Source organism: Hipposideros armiger, unplaced genomic scaffold (genome assembly GCF_001890085.2).
Source record: "Hipposideros armiger isolate ML-2016 unplaced genomic scaffold, ASM189008v1 scaffold_246, whole genome shotgun sequence".
Taxonomy (NCBI): Eukaryota; Metazoa; Chordata; class Mammalia; order Chiroptera; family Hipposideridae; genus Hipposideros; species Hipposideros armiger.
Genome location: NW_017731596.1, coordinates 598,687 through 618,370, shown reverse-complemented (window position 1 = coordinate 618,370; position 19,684 = coordinate 598,687). Strand labels below are relative to the sequence as shown.

Below are 19,684 nucleotides of genomic sequence, written 5' to 3'. Positions count from 1 at the left end.
AGAGACGGTAGGAGCCCAACTACCAGTTTGGAAAACTGGTGCCTCGGGAGCGTTGGGGTGGGTGGGAGAAGCTCCGGAACCCCGGAAGACCAAGGAGTTAGCCAGGTCGGGGTGGAAAAGACGGTCCCACCTTCCTACTAGGGCGGCGCCGTGCGCAGGCGCGGCGGACGCGCCGCGGCGGCCCGCTAGGCCTCCCTGCGCAGGCGCGAGAGCGCACGCCGGCGCGGTCCCTCTGGAGCTGCCGTAGAGGAGCGCGCTGCCGGGAGCGTCAGGGATGAGCGCGGCGGAGGCCGACCGCTGGGCGTGGCTGCTGGTGCTCTGCTTTGTATTTGGGTGCAATGTCCTCAGGATCCTTCTCCCGTCCTTCTCCTCCTTCGTAAGTGGCTGCTCGGCTTTCCGGGGGCCGGTGGGTAGACGCGGGGCCCCCCAGCCGGCCGCGTGAGGGCCGCATTCGGGCCGCAGAAGCGAGTTGATTGGGCTCGTCTGTGTTTGAAGCGAGAAATGTCTGGTCAACCGTGTACACGTGGCTGCCAGCGGCCGGCTGGGAGGTCTCAGTGCGCCCCGCCGCCCGCCCTCGTTTCCTGGCCTTGGGAGGCATCGAGCAGCCCTCGGCTGCCGGCGGTGCGGTGCCTGGCGCGGCACGGCGTCCAGGGTTTGCCGACGGCCTCGGCCTTCCTCTTGTGTCGTGGCGGCTTTGCCAGGTCCCGGAGAGACGGATCTCAGGGCGCAGGAGCCCCCGTTCTGGGGGGTGGGACGGGGGCGTTGACGGTGTAGACCGGTACTGCGTGGTGCCCCCTGCCTGCAAAGGAGCGACGGGCCCTGGGTGGCACTGCCTCTGCGGGGCGTTTGGCCAGGGCCTGAGGACGTTACCTCGGGTCCAGCTGTCGCGGCTGCTGGGAGAAGCGAGTGTCATCCCGTCTTCCGTTACCTCCCAGAGGGGTCCGACTCAGAAGTCCATTCCGCTAGTGACTGTCGCGCTGGAGATCGGGACCTTGGTTTGTGATGCTCCCAGTTCTGCTCGTCTGCCTACTGGAGCATGAATGGGGGGGTTGGGTGGCACATCTGATGGGGTGTGTGGGAGAAACGTGGGGAGCTGTTCCCTGGGGAAGGGCGCCCTCTGTTTGCCCCCAGCGGGAGTGAGAGGCAGACTCAGAGAGACTAAAATAATTGGGTGCACGTGTTGTAGCATTATCCTGGGAAACTCCGTTCTCCCTGCTTTTTTCTCCGCGCATAAATTGCTAGTGGTGGGGAGTATTTAAGACTAAGCAGGATTTGTACTTCTTTATTTTTGTCCAGTAGATATTTGTTGAGTGCCTGTTTTGCGTAAAGCTCTGTTTTAGGGCCTTACGCCCCCTATTCTTGGACATAGGGACTTCTCTGTTGACCCCACCCCCCTTCAGATCTTACCCGATGCCACCTAGTCTTTAAGAGGATGTCGCAAGTCCGTAGCATTGCATACAAGACCCTCGAAGGGCTGGCCCCTGCCCATCTTTCTTCTTTTTAAAGAATTGTGATAAAATATAGGTAACATAAAATTGACCATTTTAACCATTTTTAAGTGTACCGTTCAGTGGCATTAAGTCCATTCATATTGTTGTGCAGCCTTCACCACCATCCATCTCCAGAAGTTTTCCATCTCCCTAAACTGAAACTGTACCCATTAAACATGAACTCCCGGTTCTCCCTCTTCCCGGTAATCACCATTCTACTTTTTTTTTATTTTATTGGGGAATTGGGGGGATGGGAACAGTGCTGGGGAATTGAGGGGAGGGGAACAGCGTTGGGGAATCGGGGAAGGGGAACAGACAAGTTGCTGTCCTTTTGTTCTTGTTCTTCAGTCTAGTTGTGGAGGACGTCGCTTCACTGGCCCATGTTGGTATTATTTTTATTTATTTTTTTTTAAAAGATTTTTTATTGGGGAATTGGGGGAGGGGAACAGCGCTGGGGAATTGGGGGAAGGGGAACAGACAAGTTGCTGTCCTTTTGTTCTTCAGTCTAGTTGTGGAGGACGTTGCTTCACTGGCCCAAATTGGCACCATCATTGTGCCCTTCCCAGGCGAGGCAGATCAGTCGCCGGCTTCTGGACGGCCGCTCACCGCAGCTACTGGCCGCTCACGCTGGCTGCTGGCTACACACCGTACCCCATGGCCACCCCCTGCAACAGGGGCTGCAGCCTATGCCGTCGCCGGCGACTCACGGCAGCCCAGCTCCAGGTCGAGCTGTTGTTCACCATCTTAGCTGTAGAGGGCGCAGCGTCACTGGCCCCCATGTGGGATCCGAAACAGGGCCCTGCTGCTCAGAGCTGGTGTTCCAAGCCAGCTCTTAACCAATGCGCCACTCGGACGGCCCAGGATACTAACTCTTTATTAGATATATGATTGCATTTGTTTTCTCCCATTTTGTGGGTTTTCTGTCCATATTTCTTGCAGTATCACTTCCATTCTTCCTATTTACCCCATCCCATTTCATTTCATGCTGGAGGCATGCACAACTAATTTCAATTGCTCAAAGGGGCTGTTAGTTTTATATTCCTCTATGAATTGTGCATAATTTCTCATTAGCAGAGGGGGAAGTGGAGTGTGTGTTTGGGATACGGCAGCAGCTATATATGAGACCTGTCATCCTCTCAGGCTCCTTCACCAAGGCGACACCAGACCCATGCTCTGCAGCTAGTCCACTGGGGTCACAAAAGGTTATTGCTGCAGCCTAGACGTAAGGGAGGGGCACACCATCCCACTAGTGGGGCAGCTGGTCCCCTGGCCTGAGACCCTTGAGGAAGACTGAAGCGTCTGGAGTCCTCAGCCCAGCAAAGCCTTGCGGGTCCTGGGAGGGGACCTCTCCCCACTGGAATGGGGGTGAGTGCCTGAATAAGGACACCTCAGTCCCTGATGTTGACTTGGAATTTTCCTGAGAGTTCTTTTTTCTTTTCAAGCTGGTAACAGGACACATATCAATAAGAGAGCCCTTGTTCATTTAGTAGGCAATCCGGGACTTCCTTTAGCCAGAGCAGGAGGGGGGCAAAGACGCCCATCTGGAGAGCCCACTCTTTTGGGTGCAGGAAGGCGTACTGCACAGGCATCCAAGGACTGGTGCTGCAGAGAGTCCTGGTCAGTGGGGTGCGCTGTGCAAGCGCCCCAGGGCTGACACGGTAGAGGGCAGGTGGGGGTTCCTGTGAGCTGCATACACTGTGGCGCCCCAGCACTGACAGGAAACTGGCTCCCACTATCCCCAGTATGTTTACTTTATTTGATCAGTCATTCATAACTAATCTCCTGTCTCCTCCGCCGCCCCCTGTCCAAGGTAGATGCCCTCCTGCCCCCCTTAGGCTATGACACCGTGCTTGGCAGGGTGCCTTCCCCTTATCTCGAATGCACCCCTCACCCTGCCCGGACTCTGACTTCCATGCCAGCTGCTCTTTATGGAAACCTCCATATCACTGCGTTTGGCCCTGACCCCCCACCTCCCACCACCAGGGTTTTCCTCTATGGGAATGCCCTCCTCACTGTACTTGGGCTCTGAGTTCCCATGCTGGGCCACCAGCTCATCACTGGCTCCCTGCACCCCTACCCTGCTCTACCCATCTAATTTAGGACTGAATTCTTCAGGGAGGGAAGAACATGCTTGGTCCTTGTACCTGAATGGCAGCTCTGGGGAGGAAACGGTTTTCATTTTCTAAGGACAATTTTACAGTTATAGTGAAAGGTACATACATTTGAACCATAGCAATCCATGGCCGTGTCTGCAAAAGGAAAACTGTAATGTGAATACGATTCAGATTGGAGGGAGTTTTTGTTTTTGCGGTTGATATAGGGAGCAGGCCTAGGACAAGGCAGCCGAGACTGGCTATCTAGATAAAGGGCAGCTTGCCCAGTTGAAAGAGGCAGCAGATAGGACGGTGGAGGAGTTGGGGGAGAATGTGTACCTCCGTGGAAAGGCACTGATGCCAGCTGTCCCCCCACCAGATGTCCAGGATGCTGCAGAAGGATGCAGAGCAAGAGTCTCAGATGAGAGCCGAGATTCAGGATATGAAGCAAGAGCTGTCCACTGTCAACATGATGGACGAGTTTGCCAGATATGCCAGGCTGGAGAGAAAGATCAACAAGATGACGGATAAGCTCAAAACTCATGGTACTGTTTCCGGTGGTAGCATGTAAAGCTTCGTAAGAGCGGATTCATGGAGAATCTTTATATAAAGAGTTGTGGAATATACGCATTGATTCTTGGATGTTCTAAATGTTGATATAAACTTTTAAGTTGTCTAGAAGAAACCCAGTAATAATCATTACTTTCTCTTTGTTTGCTGGTGAGCCTTTGCTTTCTGGACACAGAAACATCCAGGATCCTGTTGAAGTTTCTTCTGAGCCAGCTTGTTTGGTTGTCGTTTTCAAAGTCAGCACTGTTCTGAGAGAAGCCTAGGAAAATCTCATAGTGGCCACTCGGGCTTTTGATCCACTGTGTAGAAAATGCCCAGCAGTGTCCTTCTCCGAGCATAGACTTCAGGGTAGGGCCCACGTCTTACCGTAAATCTTTATGTTTGCCACCGTCCCTAATAGTCTGCTGTGATGAAGACAGTTTTCACAGGACAGCCAGGGTGCTGGGAACGTGCCTGGTGAGAGAGCGTCTCCGTGGCTGGTAAGACAGGCAGGGGCCTGGGTGGGCTGCCCAGGCCGGAGACAAACTAGACTCCCCTTTATGGATTAATGTACAGTGTAGACCGGGAAATCAGGGGAGAACATTTAGTCTTGTTGGTAAGTGCATTGCAAAAAGACTCTCTGATTTAGATGAATAGCTTTAAACGGTTTTCAGAATTAAAGCGCCACATCTCACAATCTGTGCGTGATTCTATTTTAAATACTGGGATAGTAGGTGACTTTTAAGAAATTCAATTTTGTATTTACATACATAATTAGAAAATACTTGGTGAGAGGGAATAGCATTTTTGTGCACTTGACTATTTTCTTCATTTTTCAGGACTGGTATAATCATTTCATCCTGCTTTTTGTTTCAGTGAAAGCGCGGACAGCTCAGTTGGCCAAGATAAAATGGGTTATAAGTGTTGCCTTCTACATATTGCAAGTAAGTGTCCTGTTGTGTCACCTGGGGTCATTGAGGTTGGTAATGGACTGTGTTCCAGAACTACGCAGCCCCCAGAATCCAGGTCTGGGGGCTCAGGCTCATCCACTTTGAGCTGCTGTGTTGTGTTGTCTTGCCAGCACGTCACTGAACACCGTTAGACTAAAAGAAAGCCTTTGTCTGTTTTTGTTTTTTTTTAAATTGGGGGATTGGGAAAGGGAACAGCGTTGGGGAATCAGGAAAGGGGAACAGACAAGTTGCTGTCCTTTTGTTCTTCAGTCTAGCTGTGGAGGACGTCGCTTCACTGGCCCATGTTGGTATTGGGATCATTGTGCTATTCCTGGATGAGGCAGTTGCTCGCCGGCCATTGGACGGCTGCTCACCATAGCTCACGCCAGCTGCCGGCCGCTTACGGCAGCCCACTGCAGCAGGGGCTGCAGCCTACGCCATCGCTGGCGACTCACAGTAGCCCAGCTCCAGGTCGAGCTGTTGTTCACCATCTTAGCTGTAGAGGGCGCAGCGTCACTGGCCCATGTGGGATCTGAACCGGAGGTCCTGCTGCTCAGAGCTTACGCTCCCAAGCCAATGCTTAACCAGTGCGCCACTTGGCCGGCCCAGAAAGCCTTTGTCTTGATTAGAGCTGTGAAATACCCGATTTGTAAGCCAATGAACGCTGCGGTAGCTTCTCTGGAGTTCTTTATGTGGCCTCAGTTCCAGTGCAGGTTGGGAGGCTGGGGGATGAAGAGACAGGAGCTTACTTAGACGTTGTTTTCTGAGACGGTCAGTGATTTCGGCCATTGCTTCTCCCGTGGTGGGCAGATGTGTACCTGTCTACTCTCCAGGCAGGGAACCCATTGTTCTCACTGAGTCACAGCTTTTTCACTGTGAGGGGGGAGTTTTGCTCATCCTGCTTCCTGAGGAACTTCCTGCTTCTGCTGCTGCTTTGCCCCGAGTCAGTGGACTCACTAGTGCCGCTTAAAGTGACCTTTACTGGGGTCAGGGATGCAAGCCCGACTCCCCAAAGCCCAGGCTGTGGTGTGCAGTAAGCACATTGATCCTGCGGCACTGCCACTGAGACGAGATGGGCTTCCCAGGGGCGCTCTTCTAGGTCTCATCTGAGGGGCATATTCAGGGCCACCGAGGGGACGGAAACAATGGAAGGACTGCTGCTAGGGAAAGAGGGAAAAAGAAAGCATCATTTCTATACCCTCCCTTTAAACTTACAGAGGCCTCACCTCTGCACACAATGCCAACCCTCGCGTGTGGATGGGACAATTAACTAGCTCTTCAAGGATCTTTCAGATGGAAGATCGCTTTTGTCATTCATAACACGTAGTAGGCATAGTCTGGCTACTTAAATGAGATATTCATTGAGAAAAGAACACCTGTGTCATGGGAGACCTTGGTTAATATACCGGCTAATCTAATAGTGAATACAGTTGACCTTTGAACAACATGGGTTTGAACTGTGTGGGTCCACTTATATGTGGATGTTTTTCAGTAAATATATTGGAAAATTTTTTGGAGATTTGCGGCAATTTGAAAAATCTCGCAGATGAACCACGTAGCCTAGCAATATTATGAGTTAGCTATGTGATGAATGCATCAAATATGTGTACATATTTTCTTTATCCTTTTCTTAATAACATTTTCTTTTCTCTAGCTTACTTTAAGAATGCAGTATATAATACATATAACATACAAAATATGTGTTAATTGACTGTTTATGTTGGTAAGGCTTCTGGTCAACAGTAGACTATTAGTAAAGTTTTTGCAGGGGGGGGGTCACAAGTTATACTGGGGTTTTTGACTGTGTGAGGGTGGTCAGCATCCCTAACGTCAACGTCGCCCAAGGGTCAACTGTATATATTATTGGTGGCTGTTGGCTGCAAGGACTGGATTGACAGGGCTTGAGGTCTTTGATGTGGAGGGTTTCCTTAGTTTGTCCCCAGGTTTTGCCATCTTGCTTTGTGATTGGCTGCATGACTGGTGGATCGTTTGCACTCACCAGCAGTGTCTTTGCAGGCTGCCCTGATGGTCTCGCTCATTTGGAAGTACTATTCTGTCCCCGTGGCTGTGGTGCCAAGTAAATGGATAACTCCGCTAGACCGCCTGGTAGCGTTTCCTACTAGAGTAGCAGGTAAGAGTGTTCTGGAAAACATGCTGGAAGAATTGGATAGGCTTCTGTAGAAGCATGTGGTAGAAGATTAGGTCAACTTGACGTCATCCCTAGCGCCCATTTCACCAGGGAGCAATGCTTTGTGTCTCAGGCTCGAGCAAGGCCGGCAGGGAAGAGACCGAGAACTAGAGAAGCTACTTAGCTTGTGTGGTGTCACCGAAATGTTAGTAGCAGAGCTGGACTTGTACCCAGGTCTGCTGCTGGAATCCAAGCCCAATACCTGGAGTCTGACACCGCTTCCAGTCCCCACATTCTGGGACCTCTTGCCACTACAGCACTTACGGCCATTGGCCATTCTTTTATTTTTGAGTGTTAGAAGTAGTATATGTTATTGTAGAATGACTAGAAATATAAGAACAATTAAAAAAAATCTCATTAGCTACGATAACTCCTCTTAACATTGTGGTATATTTTTTCCAGTTTTTTTTCTGTTTATGTAGTTAAGGTTACCTGGCACATGTAATTTTTTGCCCTGTTTTACTTTATATTGTAAACCTTCTCTCACAGCAACAAACTATTAAGGAATTTTGAATAGCTGTTCATCATTTGGATATGTCATAATTTACTAATTTTTCTGTTAAAAGATACTTATTTAGGTTCTAATTTTTTTCTATCAAGAACAACGCTGCAGTCAGGTTTCGGTTGTGATCTGTGATAATGCTGGAGGTGGATTACTAAGTTAAAAGGAATGACTATTTCAGAGAGTTCCAATTTAGCCACGCCCCCTCCCCACCCGCTTCCCTGCCCTCTTCCTGGACACAACCAGGAGGCAGTGCTGATGGGCTCTGAGTGTTGCCGGGAGGAGGAGTAACAGGCCGCCTCTCCAGGCAGCCAGCAGGCCATTGGTCACCTTGCAGCCTGTCTTCCCTGTCTCCTTTCTCAGGGGGCGAAAAGGTGTGGGTAAGCACTGCCTCCTTACAAAGCTTTGTTGAGAAGGGAAAACCAAATAACCTCCCAGGTTGGTCTTACAGTCTACTAGTAACAAATAATAAGGTACATCTCTCTGGCAGGAAAGACGTGCTGACCAGTGCTCACTGTTCTGTGTAATTCCTGCTTAGTAGAGAAGGCTGCCCAGTGAATCAACAAAGCCTGATGAATTTGAACTCACAAAATACAAACTCTGTCTTAGGCTAGCACTGCTCAGAAAGAATGGAAATCCTCTTATTTCCCCTGAGTTAGAGACGGCAGGCAGAGGCGGGGAACGGGGGCAGAACGCTTGGCATGCTCGCTTACGGAGTTTCTTATTTTCAGGTGGTGTTGGAATTACCTGTTGGATTTTAGTCTGTAACAAAGTTGTGGCTATTGTGCTTCACCCTTTCAGCTGAAAAAGAAGATGAATACAGCCATGACCCTTTTAAAAATGGATTTCACTTCGGTTACAAACCTGATTTATATTCTTACTTTTTTTTTTTTTTTTTTAAGAAACAGTGCACAGGTTAGTTTTTTGTTGAACCTGTTTGTTTTTGGACTCTATGTGAGATTCTTATAAGAATTACGGTTTGTACTCTTGTTATTGAGCCAGAAAGGTCAGTCTGTCACGCCTGCGTACCCGCCAGCATAGCAGCAGATTTGGGATGAGAAATGTGTGACATTATGGGCATCTCCATGTTGTTACTCGTGATTTGTACTTGTGGCGTCTTATAAAGGTCACAATGCCAGTTGGAAAGTCACTTTTCTAATAACGTAAGTACATTAGAAACTTTATACTGTTTTTAATACAGATTAGACAGCAACTTAATCTCACTACTGGGATTTGAAAATTTGTTTTTTAATCTCATGCAGTATTACTAGAAGAATAACACTAGCTGACATTGCCTGTGCTTTTTTCTTCTGTTTAAAATGTCATTTGTTGGGCGAGCCTTTGTGTAGTGTTATCTACTTATATGAAGCTGTTGATCTTTCATTACTGTGTTTTGTAAATGTATTCATGAGACCACAATGCATTGTTTTGTGCTTGAATTGTGTGTTTTGTATTTAAAGCATTTCAAATGAAGTATATTTTATAAGCATTTAATATTTATGCTCCATTGAATGGGACAAAGTTAAAAAACAAACTAGGAAGCCTGATTAAATTAATTTAAATGAATACATGTTTGGCCCATAAAGTATAATTCTGCTATTTTTTAAAACAACTGTTTCTAGTTAAAATCTTTGCAAGTGCTTGTGTGACTTCCTTCCTTACAGCCACTTATTTGCTGTGACCAGTCTGTAACTGTGACAAATGGCAGAGGGCTTTAGCCGTTAACTGAGTGGGCCACACTTAGCTGTAAAGCCGAATTCCACGACCAGTGTTTAAAAGATCCTGGTTGTGTTCTTGTGTTCCCTAATGATCTAATAAGTAGCTCATTACTTCTGCTAATTGTACTGTGAAAGACAAAGTGCTGTGCTGCTTTAGTGTGTCGTTCCCAGAGTGGGGTTCAGGTGCCCCTGCTTATTCAGACTCACCGGGCACCGAGTTGATGTGGCTTTAAGAAAGGATGCAGAAGAGGAAACAGCCGTATTTAGCAGACGACACCACGGAGGACTTGTCTGCTACACAGGGTACATTCTCACCATGAGGGGTGAGAAGCCAGCCTGAGGGGGAGATGACAACAGCCCAAGGCAGCTGCAGGGTCTGGGGTCTCTGACAGGCCCCAGGCCTGACACCCATTTCAGGAGCTGCAGGCACAAATGGTAGGTGGGTGCAGGGCGCCCAGGGACATCCTCTGGACACTGATCGGCACAGAGCCTCCCTGAGACCCTTATTTATCTCCTTAAGGATCTACTCCTTTAGTTAACACTGTAAGAATTTTGAGAAATCTCGCTGAGGCCAGAGGACAAGATGTACAGTTCACAGCTATTGACCCCTTCCATGTCCATGAATAGTTGGTGAAGATTCAGTAGGTTAAATGTCCGTCCTGTTTCACACCATTGTGGTTTCTCAAAAACTGTATTTGTTTTTAAATAGATAGTAAACATGGTACCGAAGTCAACAATACAGAAAGGGGTACAATGAAAAGTATGTCTTCTGACCCTGTACTGTTATGTCACCCAATTTTCCAGTTTCCCACTGTTACCAATTTCTTATGATTCTTCCAATGATATTCCATATGTTTATGAATATTGGTGTGTGCTTTTAAAATAAAATTCTTTCAAAATTATAAAAGTAGTACTGAAAAGAATAACTGTTTGCTGCATTTATTTATTTATTTAAAGTCCTACTTGGAAAGTACAAAAAAGGAACAAGGAAGCTGGTCTCCCATGATCCAGTGGAACTGAGGTTGCTGGTGTTAACATTGGTGCTTTTCCTTGTTTGTGTATATTTATGAATAGCAGGTTTGTGTTCTGTTAAAAATACTGGGTATAGCTTTACATAAATAGACTTCTGTTTGATTTTATTTATTTAAGATTTTATTGGGGAATTGGGGGAGGGGAACAGCGTTGGGGAATCGGGGAAGGGGAGCAGACAAGTTGCCGTCCTTTTGTTCTTCAGTCTAGTTGTGGAGGACGTTGCTTCACTGGCCCATGTTGGTATGATCATTGCGCTCTTCCCGGCTGAGGCAGATTGGTTGCCGGCCACTGGACGGCTGCTCACAGCGGCTCTTGGCAGCTCAGGCCGGTTGCCGGCCACTCACGGTAGCTTACGGCAGCCCACTGCCACAGGGGCTGCAGCCTACGCCATCGCTGGCGACTCACGGCAACCCAGCTCCAGGTCGAGCTGTTGTTCAGCATCTTAGCTGTAGAGGGCGCGGCATCACTGGCTCTCATGTGGGATCCTGCTCAGAGCTGGTGTCCCAAGCCAACTCTTTTTTTTTTTTTTTAAAGATTTTTATTGGGGAATTGGGGGGATGGGAACAGTACTGGGGAATTGGGGGAAGGGGAACAGATAAGTTACTGTCATTTTTGTTCTTCAATCTAGTTGTGGAGGATGTTGCTTCACTGGCCCAAGTTGGCACCGTCATTGCGCTCTTCCTGGGCGAGGCAGATCAGTCGCCGGCTTCTGGACGGCCGCTCACTGCGGCTGCTGGCCGCTCACCGCTCACGCTGGCTGCTGGCTACACACGGTAGCCCATGGCAACCCACTGCCACAGGGGCTGCAGCCTACGCCGTCGCCGGCGACTCACGGCAACCCAGCTCCAGGTCGAGCTGTTGTTCAGCATCTTAGCTGTGGAGGGCAGTGTCACTGGCCCTCATATGTGGGATCCGAACCGGGGCCCTCTGGCATCCCAAGCCAGTTCTTAACCATCGCGCCACTCGGCCGGCCCCCAAGCCAACTCTTAACCAATGCGCCACTCGGCCGGCCCGACATATGTTTTATTTAAAATATCTAAGGCTCTCTTCATGTCAGTAGTGTTTGCTTTATACTTACAGTAAATCAAGCAAGGAAATCTTTTTATATACAAATCTTTACCATCATTTTTGTATGGGGTTAACAAGTATGCTGAAATGCTAGTCAAACTAGCTTTCCATGGTTTTTCTTACACATTCACAGCTCTGCGTGAGGACTGTGTGTATGTGCTTGTGTGTGTGTGTGCACGCGTGTGCTGACCTTCCCTTCCAATCTATTTGTATTTTAGTGGACCTTTGAGATTGTATATAAAGCCTTCTCTGAGCACCTTAGATGATAGATATTCTGTTTTCTTCTCTGTGTCTGAATATTGTAAGTATTATCTCTGTGGCTATTTGTCAACTGCTTTGTGGCATCTGCTGTTGTGTGGTTTCATTCCCAGTGTTTCAGGTACCGTATTTCCCCATGTATAAGACGCACCTTAAAAAAAAATTGGGATCTAAAAACTAGGTGCGTCTTATACAGTGGTTGTAGATGTTTTTACTTGCATTTCCTGATTTTTTCGTGCTTGTTTTTGTGCTCATACAACCACTGTATAAGACGCACCCAGTTTTTAGACTCCAAATTTTTCGGAAAAGAGTGCGTCTTATATATGGAGAAATACGGTATTTCTTTGGTGATAAAGGGTTTTCTTTACAGTGATGCCGCCAGGGCCAGAGACTGTTCCTTAGGCTTTTTATACCCCTAACCGCATGTCTTAAGTAAGCACGCAGGAATATTTAACTTAAAAAATGTCACACAGTGGTTTTCCACTAGGGCCATGTATGTAAAACCTCAGACCATCATGTCTATTGGCAGTTCTGTCAACTTTTGCTTTATGTGGGAATCGAACCGGTGGCCTTGCCGCTCAGAGCTCACACTCGCAAGCCAACTGAACCACTCGGGCGGCCCCCTGCTTTATGTTTTCAAGTTACCATTAAATATGTTCTGTTTAGGATGAATATCCTGGGGGATTGAATTGTTTATTGCCTCATAGCAGCCTGTATTACCTCAATAATTTTTGTCTTCAGGTCTGGGCTTTTGTTTTTTTATTTTGTTTACAGGTACTTCTAGAGCAACACCAGCTTTCGTTTGGCTAGTATTTGCCTGGCATACCTTTTCTCACCCTTTAGCCTCCTGCATCTCAGTGGCTTAGATATGTGTATAAATAGCACATAGCTGTATTTTAAAAATCCAATCTATGTTGTCTTTTAATTGGAACGTATAGTCCACTTAAAGTTATTGAAATTACTGATATGTTTGGGTTTATTTATGTCGTCTTACCTTGTGCTTTTATTCCACTTTTTCTGTTTTCTTTTTCCTCCGTTCTTGCTGTTTTAGGAAAACCTACGGTTCTTTCGTCCTGTTGTTTCTCCTGCGTCTCCTTTACTCCTCACACTACTACCACACACACAGGACACTTGGCTTCTGACACTTCCTGTCAAATGTGTGGGGTTTTACCCTATCACAAGCAAGTCTCTGCGACACCAGCTGGGTACCCAACAATTTAACTCCTTTCTGACACTGCCTACCTGGAGACAGCGCCAGATCCCGCAGGTTAAGGGCTCATCCCCACAGGACTGCTCCCGCCACACTTCAGAAGCCAGTCGCAGTTCAGGTTGTCACCTGTGCTTCTGACTGACTGGCCATAAGTCAGGTTCCCACGGCCCCCTCCTCAGGTCGATTGATTTGGTAGAGGGCATCACAGAACTTAGGAAAACACGCTTCCGTTACTGGTTTACTAGAAAAAAGATGTGACACAGGACCCAGACGAACACGCAGATGGAGACATGGGGAGGGTGGGGCCTGTGGAAGCGCCACCTCCCAGGTCCCCCGCGTGCTCACCGACCCGGAAGCTCCCCGACCCCCACGCTGCTGGGATTGACGGCAGCTTCCTCACGTAGGCACGTTTGGTCAACCCCATGTTCAGCCCTCCTTCCTTCTGGGGTGGCACTGAACATCCCCAGCCTCTGACCGTGGCTTGTCCTTTCTGGTGACCAGCCGTCATTAGGAGCCACCCAGGTGCCTCCCAGAGTCACCTCATCAGAACAAAGACACTCCTCACCCAGGAAATTAGCAGGGTTTCAGGAGCCCTGTGCCAGGAACTGGGGCCAAAGACCAAACATTAGAACTAAAGGTGCTCCTAGTGATCTTACCACTTCGGAAATTACCAGGTTTCAGGAGCTTCGTGCCAGGACCTGGGGGCAGACCCCTGGTCGTGATATCTGTTGTTCCTCTTGGTTCTCTTAGCACCTTTTCTTGTGTTTTGTGATTTTTTTTTGGACTCTAAGGTTTTTTTTTCTTTTTCTTTATCTGTGGGAATTTCCTGAGAACTGGGATAAAGATAGATTCTTCCAGAGAGGACTTGCATTGCTCCTGCTCTGGGGAGGCTTCACACTTCAGTTTTAGGTTATAGAAACCATCTAGGTAATCGGTTTCAGGCTGTGAGGGCTGACTGGCTACCGAGTTGCAGAGTTTAAGAAAACTTGCTTAGCTCGTGGAGGCTGGAGGCCCTGGATGTCTCACATTCTGTGGGAGGGGCCTTCTACGAGGCCCCTACTTGGGCCGACTGATTTTGTCCTCTGCGTGTTGTCCTGGACTCTTTTCGGATATTCAGTTCTCCAGTTTTGGCAAATACCCTTGAAGGAAAAGCTGCCTTCAGAGCTCTGCTTACCCGCCTTCCTGGGTGCCTCCTTTTACTCAGAGTTTATCACTGAACAGTTGATTAAAAACATGTTTGTCACAGTTAATACAGTACTTTTAGCGTTTTTATAGTGGGAGTGCCAGAGTACCTTGTCTACCAGACTACAGGAAATGGATCTCTATATTTTAAAAAAGTTTTCTCTCCTGATTATGAAGTTATGTTCATTATAGAAAATCGCAGTAGAAAATACACTAAAAATAAATGAAAAATTGGCCACAATTGCCTTCCTCAGAGATAAAACGTTAGCATTTACATTTATTACCCTGTAACTTTTCCTAAGCTACAATTTAAAAAATAATCTTAATTAGATGACTGGAAAGTAACAGGCTTAGATTATATTTTTATTAAATAGTTGCCTACAGAAGCACTTTTAGATAGCTCTGATTTAATGTTATGGTTTGTATTTTTGTTGTGGGGTAAGCATAAGAAAAGATCCCTTGAAACATCCTCCACCTGCTGTACAGCGGGAATAGACGTTGTAATATTGCACCATTTCGGGGAATCCTTTTAGTTAATTTCTCCAGAATGTAGGGCTAGGTAATTGTGTCATTTATTGTTCATTTGTATATCTCCCTGTGTAAGCCTATGAGAATTCTAACTCGCCTCCCTCCGTCTCGCCTCCTACTCGCCTCCCTTCTCTTCCCCCCCCATAGTTTCTATAAAGATTATAAAAACTTTTATAAAAAAGTTTTTATAAAAAAAAGATTGTAAAAGATTTAGTTTTTATAAAGATTAAAGTTTATGGAAATTGAAGTATTTATCTCCTCTTTGGTTTTAATACAGTTCTTTTCCCACCATGACCTTTAATACCTTTTAAAAGTTTATTTTCTAGTCTCAATTTTTAAAAGTGTGTTAATATTATACACCAACCCATAGATATCTTTGGATAGTATTGTCTAAATTATAAATAAGTTGCTTTTATAAATAAATGAAAATAAGTTAACTGATTAACATTGGGAGTACGGCCCTCTTTGTATAGTCCTAAAATAAAATATTCTAAGATTAATATATTAATTAGGACTGAGCAGCTAACTTGGGTGGATACTAATTATACCGATATGCTTTGTTGTTAAAGAACAAGATTAACAGAAAAAAGCCAAGGTACATGTGTGCAACAAATATAAATAAAAAAATATTGACTCTTAGGTGTACCCGAGGGAAGTGTCACCCACAAAGGCAGGATATTAGATGTCCAGTTTAGCTGAATAAGAGAACACAAAAATAATTTTCATAAAGCCAAGCGTGGTGATCAGTTTTTTATTCTATTTTTTTTTTTTAAATAGAGTCTTCTGATCACCCTTTCCAAGCTGCCTCCATGTTTTTAAGTTAGAACACAATTTGCTGATAAAATTCTTACATGTATGAGATGTGTATGTCTTGGCTTGACTAACAGATTTACAAGCTACAGAGTTCCATAGAATATTAAAGCCATATAATAAATCAGCCTTCCAAAAATAATGGACATGTTTCAGTTGTAGGAAAAATGTAATTTTGTATTTGAAATGTTGTCCATTGTCTAATATACAATGGGTTTTTAAAATTAGATTAGCAATAAAAGCCGTATATCCAGTCAATTTAAGTACTGAACACACACACACACACACACACACACACACACACACACACACACACTAAAATTATGAGAGCAAAGGTGCAAAAGAACCAGAATATCAAAACAGAATGTATTAGAATATTGATTTTATTCAAATAATTATTTTGATTTTTCCTTCTGTAGGTGAAGATGACTTACTAGAATTTACCGCAGTTACTTTAGAATTCCCAAAAGCATGGGTGGCGGAGGCCTGACTGCGAGGAAGATGATGCACCCTCTTGCTTTTCAAAGTCTCCTCAGACCCTTTAATGGCAGCAGTACTTGGTTGGTCGTCTTTAAAGACACAGCTTGATCCAAAGAGTTCTTCCATTAGACTGCTTTTCTTCTCTCTGAAAGTGGTATCTTTTGCTTTAGTTTTGGAAGGCTTACTAAAAGAGGGCTCATACCCACCAACAGCGTGCTCTGGCTTTAGTTCTTCCCCATCTCCCCGATTTTTGCCGGGACCTTGGTTACATTTGCCGGGACCGTGATTGGCTGGCCCACCCGTAGCGGGAAGACCATTATGCAAATTTTCAACCGCTTCTGTGAATGAATAATGCTTTCTTTGTCTGGCGGGTATTTTGGTTTTGGGAGCAGCATTTTTATCAGGTACCTCATCCATGTCATTTATTTGTAGGCTTCTTTTAAACTTTTCTCTTACTGTATCATTTTCCTGGTGGCCTTCCCTTTCAGGATGAATGGCTTGAATTGTTTTTGGTGATACTTCCTGTTCTTTTGCTAACGTGGTTGCCTTTTCTTGATCTTCTTTTTTATCTCTTTGGCTTCCAATATTCTGCAGAGGTGGCTGTACTTCCAAATGTTCCTCTTCCTTCGATAAATCTATATTAGAAAAATACTCAATTTAGCGATCTTTAAAATGAACCAACTTTTATTTCAGAATGGCATGTATGTTTACCATGCTTATTCACACCTCCTGACAAGCACATTAAAAAGACAAGAAAGGTAAGAAAATAAATGTGTATAACACTACAGTATGGGAAAGGTGCTATTAACAAGCATGAAATGTTATATTCTCCTACAACGTACCGAATAAATGAGACTTAAGAAACCAAAAGAAAAATGATATTCATAAAAGAGTTAAAGTTTGTTAATAAGTTATTAATAGATGTACAGACACCACTAGCTGGATGTAGAGTCAGTCAAAGCAATGAGACTATTTTTTACCCATCCAGTTGGCAAGTGATTCCCAAAGCTGGAGAGAATATGGGGAAATTGGAACTTTTGTTCCCCTTTGGTGGGTGTGTACATTGGGATAGCTTTATTTGGATGGCAGTTTGGCAGTATCTGTCAAAATTTTGAGCAAACACACTCTTAGACTCAAGTCCACACTTCTAGGACCAAACCCTACAAAAATACACAAAGGTACGCAATATGAGGATGTTTACTGCAGCATGGTTTAGTAACAGCAAAACACCCCAAATGTCTGTCAGAGGGATCATGGGTAAATAAATGATGGCGTGTGCAGCCTGTGGAACCCTGGACAGTTGTGGTAAAGTGTGAGGTAGATGAAATTCCTGGACGGGGGTGTTCCCACGGGACTGTCCTTCCCTACCCGCCGTGTGGGGTTTCATCCAGGTTGCCCTTTAGCAACAATGCAACATGAAGACAATGAGTGTCTTAAAAATCACGAAGGAAAATGGTGTCCAACCTAGAATTTTCTTTCTTGCCAATTATTCAGTATAAGGGTAGAATAATCACATTTCCAGATGGAAGGTACACAAATTTACCTTACATGCACGCATTCTCAAGAAGCTGGTAGGCATGATGGCATATACCAAGAAAGAAGAGGACATGGTTTAGGAAACAGAAGACCCAGGAGACTAGGGTGGTGACAGGAACCTGCAGGGAAGTGTGAAGGAGATACCAGAATGACAGCTGTGCCCCAGAGGCAGAGGGCCTTAAGGATTAAGGGCTGGCATTACTGAGACCCCGGCTCCGAATGCCAGGTGAGCGGGCCCTGGGCCCGTCCTGGTGGAAGCTCGCCCTCCCGCTCACCACTACAGCCTGGGTCACCTCACAGAAGCCTTCTGCTCTGACCTGCTCCCCAGAGCTGGCGGTGAGCTCTGGTGATCTCAGAGCAGGATCTCTGAGCAGCCCATTCCCCCGGAAGCCCTCTCCTGGACCCGGACCTGCAGATGCCCAGTGAGGGACCGGGCGGACTGCTTCCCTTGTTCAGGATGATGCAGGAGCCTGGCCTGACTCGGCCCCTTTCTGTTGGAGACCTGAAGCTGGAGCCTCTCAGCTTTGCTCTGCCTGGAAGTCTGCAGTTAGTCTTCACTGGTGGCAATGCTGCCCTTTATCAGCGTGTTGGGTTTGCTCCTCACGGCTTCAAAACTGCACACGTTGTTTAAGGACACATACAAGGACAGGGAGTTGTGGGGCAAAGCAAGGGAGCGATGGGCGGAAAATTGAAGGTTGTGGTTGTTTCTGGTGGACACGGAGGGAATGGGCTCAGGAAGGACCCACCGCGTGTTCTAGGGGACACTGATGTCCTGTTTCCTAAGCAGGGTAGGAGCTACCCAGTGTTGGGTTTTATAATAATTCTTTAAACTATATGTGTCTTATGTATACTTTTATACACACATTTGGTAATTCACAACTTACAAAAATCAAGAATAAAGAAGACTTATAAAAGCTGTTAAAATTACTTTCACATTCTCTCTTGGAATCCTCTTGGTTTGGTGGCTTACTAACACAGTGAGGAAGCGCTTGGACGATGTCAGCCGATTTTTCTTTCTGACCAGTGTTTCCTTTTGTCTTTTCACCCTATAATGTAGAAAAGCGGCAAAACACATTTTTGGGGGGTATGTAGATGATTTTAAATTGTATTCTATTCAATGAATACAAACATATTTTGTATAGAACAAGTGACTGTTATAGCCTAGTTTATTTTTGTAAAGATGTTAATTAGATATTGCAAGATTTCAAGTTTGCTGTACCTTAGTTGTCAGACATGGGCCATTTTCCGATTTTTGGGTTTCCTGATGTCTCATAGTCGTAAGTGAAACACTTTTCCTGTCTGCTTGTACTGATTTTGTTGAAGAAACTACAGAACAGGCACATTATATATAAGAAACATATCTTACATTTGGAAGTAATGTTGATTTTGAATGTAAAATAACACAGAAGTCTACAATGTAGTAAAACAAGGTATAGTAGGTATTCTCTAAAAGTTTTCAGTATATGTATAATATTCGTTACTTTCAGCTCCCCTCCCCATTTGACTTGTTTTGTCTTATTTTGGGGCCACGAAGGTTATGCCGGTCACAGTGGTAGAGTCCAAAGAAAGCAGGCGTTAGGGTGGGTCTGCGTTGCTGTTGGAGGACACGGCTGTCCCTGCTTGCAGATGGCATCCAAAACTAGACCTGCCAGTGTGACAGCAAGCGCCGCCATCGCCGCCTGTGTGACAGCCCCTGTGTGACAGCAAGCGCCGCCATCGCCGCCTGTGTGACAGCCCCTGCGTGACAGCAAGTGCCTCCATCGTCGCCTGTGTGGGAGCCCCTGCTCACAGATGGTTAGGTGGCCCGGGCTGGGAGCATGGCTGTGAAACCTAGAGGACCTCTTCCCTGAAGTACTATCCCATTTAAATGACCCCATGGTTGATTTCATCATCATCATCATCATCTCTGCTGGCTGTTATTCTGGATATTAAACCAGAGGCAAATAAAGGAAGGCAAGGACATTTGTTTAAAAGTAAACACGGAGTTACTTCTACTAAATAAGGATGAGTGTTCCTATTGTCCCTCTTCCGAGCAGAATGTCATGCTGGGAGATCTTGTGGGGCAGAAAATAAGCACATCCTGTTTTGGA

General features: G+C 46.1%; 2 protein-coding genes across 4 annotated transcripts in view; one reads left to right on the top strand and one right to left on the bottom strand.

The window, feature by feature from the left end:
• Nucleotides 1-212: 212 nt before the first annotated feature.
• On the top strand, nucleotides 213-10,400 carry GET1 (guided entry of tail-anchored proteins factor 1). Its single transcript, XM_019655777.1, has 5 exons — nucleotides 213-376; nucleotides 3,963-4,128; nucleotides 5,009-5,076; nucleotides 7,099-7,213; nucleotides 8,504-10,400. Exons 1-5 carry the CDS (start codon nucleotides 275-277, stop codon nucleotides 8,575-8,577), a joined length of 525 nt encoding a protein of 174 aa, XP_019511322.1. The 5' UTR covers nucleotides 213-274; the 3' UTR covers nucleotides 8,578-10,400.
• Nucleotides 10,401-15,953: 5,553 nt separating this feature from the next.
• The window catches only part of LCA5L (lebercilin LCA5 like), a 57,295-nt gene continuing 53,564 nt past the window's right edge, over nucleotides 15,954-19,684 (bottom strand). For all 3 annotated transcript variants that reach the window (XM_019655773.1, XM_019655774.1, XM_019655775.1), the window contains 3 exons: nucleotides 18,814-18,920; nucleotides 18,523-18,640; nucleotides 15,954-16,693 (listed from right to left, as the gene is read on the bottom strand). In XM_019655773.1, coding sequence (XP_019511318.1) covers nucleotides 15,966-16,693; nucleotides 18,523-18,640; nucleotides 18,814-18,920 — 953 coding nt within the window. In that variant the 3' untranslated portion in view covers nucleotides 15,954-15,965. The remainder of the gene's footprint in view (nucleotides 16,694-18,522; nucleotides 18,641-18,813; nucleotides 18,921-19,684) is intronic.

Bases quoted from the DNA above. Each gene is read 5' to 3' on its own strand.
- GET1 (XM_019655777.1), top strand. From the start codon at position 275: ATGAGCGCGGCGGAGGCCGACCGCTGGGCGTGGCTGCTGGTGCTCTGC. The intron at 377-3,962 runs GTAAGTGGCTGC...TCCCCCCACCAG, and splicing joins TCCCGTCCTTCTCCTCCTTC to ATGTCCAGGATGCTGCAGAA. The intron at 5,077-7,098 runs GTAAGTGTCCTG...GTGTCTTTGCAG, and splicing joins TTGCCTTCTACATATTGCAA to GCTGCCCTGATGGTCTCGCT.